Source organism: Pseudorasbora parva, chromosome 21 (genome assembly GCF_024679245.1).
Source record: "Pseudorasbora parva isolate DD20220531a chromosome 21, ASM2467924v1, whole genome shotgun sequence".
In the NCBI taxonomy this organism is placed as follows: domain Eukaryota; kingdom Metazoa; phylum Chordata; class Actinopteri; order Cypriniformes; family Gobionidae; genus Pseudorasbora; species Pseudorasbora parva.
This window is the reverse complement of record NC_090192.1, coordinates 18486987-18498660: the sequence shown is the minus strand read 5'-3', so window position 1 is coordinate 18498660 and position 11674 is coordinate 18486987. Positions and strand designations below refer to the sequence as shown.

General features: G+C 37.8%; 2 protein-coding genes across 2 annotated transcripts; both read left to right on the top strand.

The window, feature by feature from the left end:
• Positions 1-4065: 4065 nt before the first annotated feature.
• On the top strand, positions 4066-6380 carry ifit9 (interferon-induced protein with tetratricopeptide repeats 9). Its single transcript, XM_067429401.1, is given in 2 exon segments — positions 4066-4196; positions 4699-6380. Coding segments are annotated over 2 exon segments (1395 nt in total). The 5' UTR covers positions 4066-4191; the 3' UTR covers positions 6089-6380.
• Positions 6381-8136: 1756 nt separating this feature from the next.
• Positions 8137-10428, top strand: ifit10 (interferon-induced protein with tetratricopeptide repeats 10). The gene is made up of 2 exons (XM_067429400.1): positions 8137-8151; positions 8791-10428. Exon 2 carries the CDS (start codon positions 8792-8794, stop codon positions 10223-10225), a length of 1434 nt encoding a protein of 477 aa, XP_067285501.1. The 5' UTR covers positions 8137-8151; position 8791; the 3' UTR covers positions 10226-10428.
• The last annotated feature ends 1246 nt before the right edge of the window (positions 10429-11674 follow it).

Sequence of the window (11674 nt, the reverse complement as noted above, 5' to 3'; positions counted from 1 at the left end):
TAACTAGAAGAGCATCATTTCATTTGTTTGTTATATAAGAAGCAATCTGGCGTTTGTTGCCGCTGTTATCAGTGGCGCGTGCATGTGCAGTCTTTACACAGACAAGCGCTTTAATCGCTTAAAGGGGGGGTGAAATGCTGTTTCATGCATACTGAGCTTTTTACACTGTTAAAGACTTGGATTCCCATCCTAAACATAGACAAAGTTTCAAAAACTAAGTTAGATGTTTGATGGAGTATTTCTGTGTCAAAAATACTCTTCTGGTTTCTCACAAGTTTCGGAGAGTTTTTTCAGAGTATGGATCCGCTTGACGTCGACAGAGCAGAATGACCTTGTATGGGCCGTACGGGCTCTTCTCCCGGAAGGGGACCAGAGCGAGAGAGCAAATGCACGCCCATAAACACCGCTCTCAAGGTGGAGATCCACTCGTTCATGCAACATTTCTGTCACACCGCACTCCACTTTATTCCTATGGGTGACGTCAAACGACTTTAACGCGCCCGCATAGCATTCCTGGAAGGCAGCGCTGCAGTTGAACCAATTTGAACGCACAAATGACGGGAAGCGGCACATCATGCTTCAGACGTGTCGCAAAAGTGGATCTCCACGGTCACTGCTGTCAGGACTTCACGAAATCAACAATGTTACCAAAGAAGTGTGCTTTTGACGGAGCGGTCCCAACGATAACAGGAACCCGCTCTTTGGAGATTGGCGCCTCCACCCTCAGATAGTAGACATGATATGGATGAGGCTATGGGCGTCCGTAGATCTGTTTGCCTTGCGCCAAAACAGTCATTGTCCTATGTCCTTCTCGCTAAAGGACTTGGACGCGCCCCTCGAGGTGGACGCACTGTGCACCCGTGGCCCAGAGTGCTGCTGTATGCCCTTCCCCCCCTGTGCCTGATGATTCCCACACTGGCCAGGGTGAGAGAGGGGGGATTTTCTCTCATCCTGATAGCACCCAGGTGGCCCAAAGCGCTGTGGCTGGCAGAGATAATCCCTCTATTATACGCCCAGCCATGGTGCCTCCCCCTCTGCACAGACCTATTGTCTTAAGCGAACAGGGAGATTTATCACCCACACCTGGACAGGGTAGTTCTCTGGGCTTGGCCCGTGAGAGGACGAACCTAAGCGCGTTAGGGCTTCCCCCACGCATGGTGGCTACTATACAGAATCCCAGGGCCGTTTCTACATGGTCCTTGTATGGACGTAATTGGCAGGTGTTCGATGAGTGGTGTGATGGGCGGGGTCTCACATCATATCAGTGCTCAGTCGCTGATATCTTGTGTTTCCTCCAAGACCTTATGGATAAAGGCAGGTCTTTTTCCACTATTAAGGTCTATCTGGCTTGACATGTGGGTTTTGAGGGCTCAACGGTTGGGCAGCATTCTCTAATCCGCAGATTTATGAAGGGCGCCCGTCGCTCGTTGCCAGTCATTAGGACAATGATCCCTGAATGGGACCTCTCCATGGTGCTGGAAGATCTGTCTCAATTCTCTTTTGAGCCTCTGGGGATTATTCCCCTTAAGTTGCTGTCCTTCAAAACAGCCTTGCTCTTTGCCTTGGCGTCAGCCAAACGTGTCAGTGAGTTACATGCACTCTCGGTCCACCCCTCGTGCATCAATTTCTCTCTGGGTGGAGATAAGGTTTTCCTCAAGCCTCATCCAGCCTTCATGCCGAAATGTTTCCCTGCGTTAACATCGAAGGTGTTGGAGCTATCCGCTTTTCACCCTCCGCCCTTTTCCTCCGCGGAGGATCAGAGGCTAAATGCCCTGTGTCCAGTCCGTGCGCTACAAACGTATGTGTCTAGGACCAGCGCGTTCCGGAAGAGTGACCAACTCTGTTTCATGGGCTCCTCCTTCTGAGGGGATCCCCTGTCTAAACAACGCCTCTCACATTGCCTTGTGGACGCTATAATCTTGGCATATGAATCAAAGGGAGTGCAACCCCCAGGGAACATCAGAGCTCATTCCACGAGGGGCTTGGCCACCTCTTGGGCTCTGGTCAGGGGAGTATCACTGCAGGATATCTGTTCTGCTGCCAGTTGGGCTTCTTCCAATATGTTTGTGCGTTACTACAAGCTGGATGTCACCAGAACCTCAGTAGCACATTCGGTCTTGGGGGTGGGGTCTTCCTAACCCTGCCTTCTTTATGTGTGCCACACATAGCCTATGTTTCATGTCCTGCTTCACACCACAGTTTCGCGGTTGCGTTGGTGTGGCGAGTTCATGATTGTGAGACGTGTCGTGCACCTCCCCTCGGGGTGACCGTCTTTTTCTGGCTAACAGGACCTCACTGTGAGTGTATTGGGCAATCGGCGAGCTGTCCATGGGAGTCTCTCCCATAGGTGGATCTCGAAACGAGATGATGAAAGAGAACAATAGGTTACTGTCGTAACCCCAGTTCTCTGAAAGATCGAGTGGAGAGATCCACCAGCTTTGCCACCGCTTGCCGCACGAGAAGTGAATATACTTACTGAAGTACAGTAGCGTATGTAACCCATATATGCCCGCAGGTAAGGGGTGGGGCCTTACTGGGCATTGGCTGCGCGCTCCTGCCTGTCTTGTCAGACTTGGTGCGATTGGATGCTTCTGCAGAGGTCAGGTACGGATGCCCTTCCCATCTGTGGATCTATCCACTTAATGTTTCAGAGATACGGGGTTACGACAGTAACCTATTGTTTTGCTTGCTACTGCTAATGTTTAGTTGCATACTATAGTCCATAAACCAAATCATGTCATCATAAACCACGAGTAAACCAAAACAAATGTTGACAGGCCACTAATTAGAACATACCACAGACACGGACGTCCTGCTGTTGTTGCTTCTCCTGTTCAATTTATTTCAGCCTCCTGATCTGATTCTGGATCATATATGCATTAGTTGAATCTGATTGATAGCCATGGTTTATTAGAGTAACGTTTTCTTCTCCACGCTTGAGGACATCACCGCTTTGTGCGCTCTCGTCATTATTTAGCCCCGCCCACCTGATACGCCTCCAGCCGCTCTTTTTTTTTTCTTCGGATAGACTCGGTTTAGCCTATATTTCTTTTATAAGTATAATAAAACTAAAGACTTTTTGGAGATATAAAGGATGCAATACTACTCTATAAGTACTCAAGATTGACATGAGATTGACTGAAACAGAGATAGACTGAGTGTTTAGTTTTGCTTAGCCCTCCAGATATCAAAAAAACAGGTTTAGTAAAGTTAGCAGAGTATATGTTAATTAGACCATTAGCATAGGTTGACCTGAAAGAAACATTGGAATTGGAATTTAAAAAAACATTTTAGCAATATAATAGCTATCACATAATATTTTTCAGAAGATCGTTCAATCTGTAATTGTATCTCTTCCATCAGTAATTTTCTGTCAATTACCCCCCCACACACACAAAAAGGGTATACTGGGTAGTTTGTTAGTCAGAGAACACATTGATATTTTTGGGAATTCCAATGTATTTGCAAAATCGTTATTTTGTGAAATTTATATGGAAAACTTTCAATAAAACGACCGCAATATTGCATCCTATTTGGATAAAGGTGTTATATGGGGATTTTTGCTTTGTCACTTGGAGTAAACTGTCCCAGATGTGTAGCTAGACAAATTGGTAGCCTAATAAAGACAAACAAACAAACAAACAAACAAAACAAGGCCATAGCTGACTAAAACTCAGCACATTCTAAATATATTTTACATTCAAATAGCCTAAACGTGAGAATAGTAGCCTTCTTAAAAATGGCTCTAATTGAAGGTATTTGTTGAATAAGTTTCTTATTTATAATAAAAATGACACGTTAAATGCATTAAATGAAAATTGTGCTGCGTATCTGAATGGATTTTTAAGAAATGTTCTGTGTTAGCCTACACATGTTTACCGATTCATGCCGTCCGCTTGAATTTTTGGCCAGGGACACGATGAACAATGTGTGCTGGGGTGGTAGGCTATATATGCTATACAAACTGTATTAAGTCTTAAATTTATTTATTTATTTTTCCAATAATGTTAATATGGGCTATAAATTAAAAAAATAAAACAAGCGAGATTCAGAAACAAAGTACATTCTTACAGCGTATGACGAAAGCGAAACTTATCACTCTCCTTTTTGCTACTTTCGTTTTCGTGACATCGAATATTTCTGAAGGCTAAACACGGTTTCATCGGAAAGAGCACATCCTCGTAATAGGCTATGAGGTAAGAGAATCACTAGCACTGTTGTGACACATTTATAAAAACGTCTTGTTAATAGTCTAATTGCCTACGCATGTAATAAATAGCTCAATCTTAAGCAAATTTGTCTTAAACACGCATGCATAAATGACCACATAGCAAAATGTAAACACAAGTAATTTGTATTTTCTTCAATTGATGTTGGCTAGCTAGCCTATATCTCGTAGTTATTGTTGTATCTACAGCGCTAGAAAAAAAAATAAGAGTCTCTTAATTTTTTTCCAGAGCTGTATGACTAAATTAGTACTTTCGCAAAATAATAATATGAGCTGTAGGCAGCAGGCTACTGTGGTTATTTAAACTTTAACTGTTAAATGTTATATATATATATATATATATATATATATATATATATATATATATATATATATATATATATATATATAAGCTATTTTTAATTCTTACAAATTACTGATTAGGTATGAATGAAGAGATTGTTCATTATTTCTTTTTTGCATATCTCCAGCAACAAAGACATGGAAGCGAAGCTCAGGCAGTTGGAGTGCCTTTTTACATGGGGTGTAGAAAAATCAGACACAAAGGACTTGAACAACTTACAAGACAAACTCCATGATAGGGTTCAATTTTGTCCACAAAAGTATCATGCCACATATTTCAACCTTCTGGCTTTTATTAGCCACTTAGAGGGTAAAACTGAGAATGCACTGGACTACCTTCAAAAGGCAGAATCAGCATTAAAGGAAGACAAACAAAAGGAAGCTACATTTCTGGTGACATTCTCCAGCTTTGCATGGGTACACTATCACTTAAAGAAGCTAAATAATGCAGAAGAATACTTGAACAAAGTGAAAAGTATATGCAAGGACATCACAGGCTCATCGGAATACTCCTGCAGCTTGCCCTTAATACATGCTGAGAAAGCCTGGAGCTTTTTGAGACTTGGAGGAACATTCTATGAGCAAGCAAAAGAGAGTTTCTCCAAGGCTCTTGAGGCAGAACCAGACAATATTTTGTTTAATGTGGGCTATGCAATAGTGCTTTTTAGGATAGATGGCATAAACAAAGCTAAAGACACTGGAAAAGTCACAGAATAACTTAGAAAAGCTCTCAGCCTGGAGCCCACAAACACTGAGATCATGGTACTTTTGGCTCTGAAACTCCAGAGGTCAAGGAGACAGGAAGCCCAGAACCTTATAAAAGAGGCCCTCAGGTTGTCTCCTGATGTTCCACAAGTAACCAGATATGTGGCCAAATTCTTCAGGGCAGAGGGCTCCATTAAAGATTCATTGTCTGTCCTCAAGAGGGCAGCAGAGCTGGCTCCAAACTCTTCCTTTCTGCACCATCAAATTGGCCTTTGCCACAAACAACAGCTTATTCAGATGTTTGAGGAGAGGAGACCCGGGAGGCGCATTCCTGCTGCTCAAAAAGCCTCTAAGGTAGCTGAATGTATCCAACACTTCTCAAGGGCTGTAGAGCTGAAGCCTAACAATATTTATGCCAAAGTGAATTTAGCGGAGGCGTATGGGGAGAACAGGCAACTTGAAGAGGCAGAGAAGATCTTTAGCAGCCTGATAGATGACAAAGCTCTCAGTGAGTCTTATAAGCAGCACTGCCACACAAGCTATGGTTTGTTCTTGCTCTACAAGAAAAAGGATGAAGACAAAGCAGTCGGTCAGTTCAAGGCAGCATATATGATTCCATCCAATACCTATGAAAGGAAACAAGCTGGCAAGAAGCTCAGACTGATCGCGGAGAGGAATCTCAAAACTAAGAAGAAAGAAGCATTGGAGATTTTGGACTTCATATCTTCTGAAGACAAACAGGAGACGCATACAAAGGAGTGTCTGCCCAGCAAAACTACTCATACTGAAGAGCTGTCAAAAACTTTGGACTGAAATTTAAACTAGTTTCTTGCCAAGCTTACTATAAGGCTACTAACCTTATAACATTCACTTTTTTATTTGCATGTATTTAGTATTTAGATGCTTTTATCCAATAAGCAACATTGAACACAATTAATATGAGCTAACAACATTTTCAGTACAATACATAACAGCAGTTTGGACACATTACTATAATGTTTTTGAAAGAAGGTTCTTCTGCTCATCAAGCCTGCATTTATTTGATCAAAAATACAGAAAAAAAAATTATATTGTGATATATTATTACAATTTAAAATAATTGGTTTTCAATTCATTATACTTTAAATGATCATTTATTTCTGTGATGCAAAGCTGAATTTTTCAGGATCGTTACTCCAGTCTTCAGTGTCACATGATCCTTCAGAAATCATTCTAATATTCTGATTTATTGAGTGTTGAAAATAGTTCTGCTGCCTAATATATTTGATGAATAAAAGGTTCAAAAGAACTGCATTTATTCAAAATAAAAAAATATTTTCCAATAATATAAATCTCCTTTACTATCCATTTTTATCAATTGAGCACATCCTTGCAGAATAAAATTATTGATTTGTTTAAAAAAAGAAAAGTAAAAAAAAATGACTGACCCCAAATTACTGACCAGCAGTGTATATTGTTGTTACAAAAGATTTCTATTTTTTATTTATTTATTTTTCTCAAATTCATCAGGCTTTTTTTTTATTGTTCATGAAATACATACAGTAAATTTTACATAATACATACTATTTTTCTATTAGTAGAAAATTTTAATTTTTAAAACATTTGCTTCTTTTTTTCTTTTTTCTTTTTTTTACTTTTTATTCATCAAAGTATAAAAAAGTATCTCAGGTTATGAAAAAATATTAAGCAGCAGAACTGTTTCCAACTTTGAAAATGAATCATCATATTAGAATGATTTCTGAAGGACACTGAATGTGACACTGAAGACTGCAGGAATGATACTGAAAATTCAGCTTTGCATCACAGAATGTAAATGATCTATGTATGTAAAATGATTTACATACATTTACACAGTATGCAAATGATCATTTAAAGTATAATACATTGAAAACCAAATATTTTAAATTGTAACAGTATATCACAATATTACTTTTTTTTAGTATTTTTGATCAAATAAATGCAGGCTTGATGAGCAGAAGATTATTTGGAATAATCTTTTGTAACCAAGCAGAGAGAACAGCCATTGACTTATGGTAGTCAATGGTTGCTCTGCTTGGTTACAAACATTCTTCCAAATATCTTCTTTTGTGTTCAGCAGGACAAAGAAATTCATACAGGTTTGGAACAAATTGAGCGCGAGTAAATGATGACAGAAATTTCGTTTTTGGGTGAACTATCCCTTTAAGACAATGATACTACAAAAAAAAAAAAAAAAAAAAAAAGGCAAATTTTGAACTTTTGCAGTACAATCGACTTGGATGCTTAAGTTATTTAAACTTAAATAATGTTAAACTTTAAAAAATGAGTTACATCTTGTATAACTAATAAAAAAAGTTTAACATTTCTTAACTTATTTTGATGAGTTAAAACAATGTAAAAACATATGTTGTCATAACTTATTGAACATAATTTTTTACAGTGTATTTTCTTCTAGAGCTGCTGTACAGCCGAAAAACAAACTTTGTTGCATTATTTTCCTGCTTAGTGCAAAGCTGCTTTGTAACAATCTGTATTGTAAAAAGCGTGATATAAATAAAGGTGACTTGACTTGACACAAGTCAACAAAATATATATAAACATTTTGTGCATCTTTTATCTGTTTCTGATATCTGTTAAGCCTCATATATATATATGGCATGACAGTAAATGACAGAAAAAAATATGCAGGAAAAGCATGACACCAGATGTCTGGGAATGGATTTTAATAGCAAATATCACACATCAAATGAGTCAGCTTTTAGCTCTCTCTTTCCATCTTTCTTCAGCCAAGGTTTCAGTTTCTATTCTGAGTTTGACCCTCCCATTTCTAGGAAAGGACATAAAACCTTTCCACATCAGACTTCTGAAACATTTATCGCACAGACATCCAAGAGGAGGTAAGGACATGCCTACAATTACAAAGATTTTGCAGTTGAATAACAATGTTGTTTAGCAAAGTTATTTAGACTATCTGATGCCATATTAAGTAACCATATTTTTGCTCTGGTTTAATAAGCTAATATGAGTTGCTTCTTAGTTATTTAATAATAGGGTTTAGTTTTTTTCATGTATTCCTAGGTTAATAAGTTATTTTAAATGTAGTCTATTATTATTATTATTTTTTTTATAATTGTATATGTGTGTGTGTGTGTGTGTGTGTGTGTGTGTATATATATTGTGTATATGTACAGAATAACAATAAAATACCTTTAACCTTGAATATTTATTTAAAATCTATTATACATATTTGTAGTAAACAGCACAGCGTACAGAAATATATTTTCAAATTGAAAATGTATTTTGCTTAAGCCATCAAATGCCAAAGTATGATCAAATGTACTTCAAGGGGCAAGAATAATAATGTACTTTTTAAAATATTTTGTTTTAAATATTTAAATAAAAATATATGAATAAAAATAGGCAAAATATATGAGGAAATCCAAGTAACTAGAAAAAATATACTTTAAATTTTCGGGCAGTTTTGCATATTTTTATTTTTGATATTTTTGAATTACTTATCTCTCCATTTTTTTTAGTATGGAACCTGAAAGGACTTTGAGAACAAAACTTCACCAGCTGGAATGCCACTTCACCTGGGCTCTGAGAAAAGATGATATTGATCTAAATGATGTTCTCAATAGGCTGGATGAACAGATTAAATTGGAACTTCAAAAGAAGGAAAGACTTGCCCGAACATACAGTGCTCTGGCATATATCCATTTCCTTCTGGGGTCTCACGAGGAGGCACATAACAACCTCATGAAATCCATGGAGCTCCACATTGAATGCCATAGGGATGAATTTCACAATGCTCTTATTGTAACTTATGGAAACCTTGCCTGGTTAAACTACCACATGAAGAACTACACAGAGTGTGAAAGTTACCTGGAAAAGCTTAAGAGAATAATCGAAACAATTCCAAAAGAGTTTTCATCTGTTCCAGAGGTGCTTGGTGAGAAGGGATGGACTTTTCTTAAATTCTCACACAAATATTATGAAGGAGCAAAAGAATGTTTCAGGAAGGCTTTAGAATTGGAACCAGATGAAAGTGAGTGGAACGCTGGTTATGCTATTGCTCTGTATCGTACCGAATTTGAGAGATCGGGGTGCACTTTGGAGGATTCGTCTACAATCAAGCAACTGAGACGGGCCATTGACACAAATCCAGATGATGACGTTCTCAAAGTCCTCTTAAGCTTGCGACTGGTTGTTTTCAAGAGGTACAAAGAAGCTGAAAGCTTGGTAGAGAAGGCTTTAGAAAGATCTCCAGATCATCCACATGTCATCCGATATGTTGCGAAATTCTTCCGGAATCAAGGGATTGAGGACAGGTCAATCGCTCTTTTGAAGCGAGCGCTTGAACACTCACCCAATTCATGTTTCATTCATCATCAGTTGGCTCGCTGCTATAAGCAGAAGAAAATCCAAGTTCAGCTGGAACAAAGTCACCATGCCAAGGGGTCAAGAATTCAACAGATCCATGATCAATGCATCTACCATTTAGAAATGGCTACCAGCCTGACGACCTCTTTCATTTCTGCAATGAGCGAACTAGCGCTGCTGTACGGAGAGAACCGCAACATGCCTCAGGCTGAAGAGCAGTTTCGGGTCACTTTTAAAACAGCTGAAGTGAAAAGAGACAATTTACATGTGGTGAATTTTTACTTCGCTGAATTCCAGCTATATTGCCACAAATGTGAGTCGTTAGCTATCAAACACTACATGGAATGTCTGAAGATGAGCCCACATTCATACGAAGGGAAGAAAAGTGCCTATCGTTTGAGGAAGATCGCTGAGAAACGGATTGAGAGAAACTCGCAGGAAGGGGAGGCTCATGGGATACTAGGGTTCCTTCACAAGGAAAAAGGAGAGAAACATCAAGCCATTGAGTGCTATGAGAAAGCTCTGAGTTATGAAGACAATGATGAGTTCCTCAGTAACCTTAGTGCACTCAGGATGTCCTTACAGTAAAGTCAGCACAAATTATTTGATTACACAATTATGCAATATGCATTTGAGTGTATTGGCACTTTATGGCTATTTAAGAGTGTATAATGGTGATTAAGAAAAAAATATTGTCAGAATATGATATATATTTTATTTATGTTTTAAGATTGAGCTAAGCCTAATATATGGTTGTAACCTATTTAACAATATGTCATACTTTATCCAAAAGGCACTTTACAATAGTTTGAATGTTGAAATAAAATTCATGATGTATAGAATTCCTGTTTGCCTGCGTTTATCTTTTTTTTCAAAACCTATTCTAGGTAACGCAGGCTATAACAAAGGTGAATAGTTTCCTTTCAATTCCCTATTTGATTACATTTCAATGTTGCATGAATTGTCTTCCATACATGAGCAAACAAGTGAAAAAATTACTAATAATGCTATTACCTGCACAAAAGAAAACATAAATCAGAAAACATTTGCTTGCAAAAAGCTACCATTAAAACTACCATCCACCTTGATCAATACAATCCAAATGACAGCCTCACCCAAGCATATTTAATTATGTCCTTAATATAATATTTAATTTGCCAGATAACAGTGCGTAACAGTGTATTTAATTACATTTTTAGATGTAGCTTGAGTGGATCATATTTCATTCTGGCACAAATTCTGCATTGTAAACTCAAGTGTTGCTTTTTACTGTGGCAGTTTCTGCAGGTCCTTAATGAAAAAGCAGTGCCATTCCATGCAAGTCCATTGAATTTAACGTTGCTCTTTTAAAAAAATATTTATATTGCATTTGTATACATTTGTCCAGGGTTTGTTCATTGTTTATTCAATAAACAATTAAAAACTGCAGTGTTTATTATAATGACTACAAGCTTAAGAAAACAGTTTCCTCAATAAGTATGTAGCTTCTAAAGTTAATTTAACTTATTGTGAGGCTTTAATTCTAAAGTATATCTATAATACGAGAAAACAGCAAAGCGTGTAGTTTGGTGCTTATAAAGAGAACTTGAACCTTACTAATGGGGCTGTGAAACACTGGTTATAAAAATAATCAAGAAATGAAGTATGACAGAATGCTCAAACACGGCTATATGGCTTATACATTTTATTAGGGCAAAGATACATTTGAAAGGTTTATTTCATGCATTGTCGTCAACACACTGCAGTACTAGTCACCAAATTAGCCTACTAATCAAACTATTTAAATAATGTAAAGAATTATTTTATTATTTATTATTTAATTTAAATAAATTAAAAAATGTAAAGCCTTACAAATGGAATAAAAAAGCTAAACTCATCAGAGTAAAAATACTGTATTATCCCAGACTAGCATAGGTTTATCGCTTATTGTTTACTCTGCTGTGTCCTTACAACAACACAGAAGGCTTATAATAGCCTATTACACAAGCTGCATTGTTTTGAAAATATTCTGAAAGATACACCCACAATAGGGGAAAT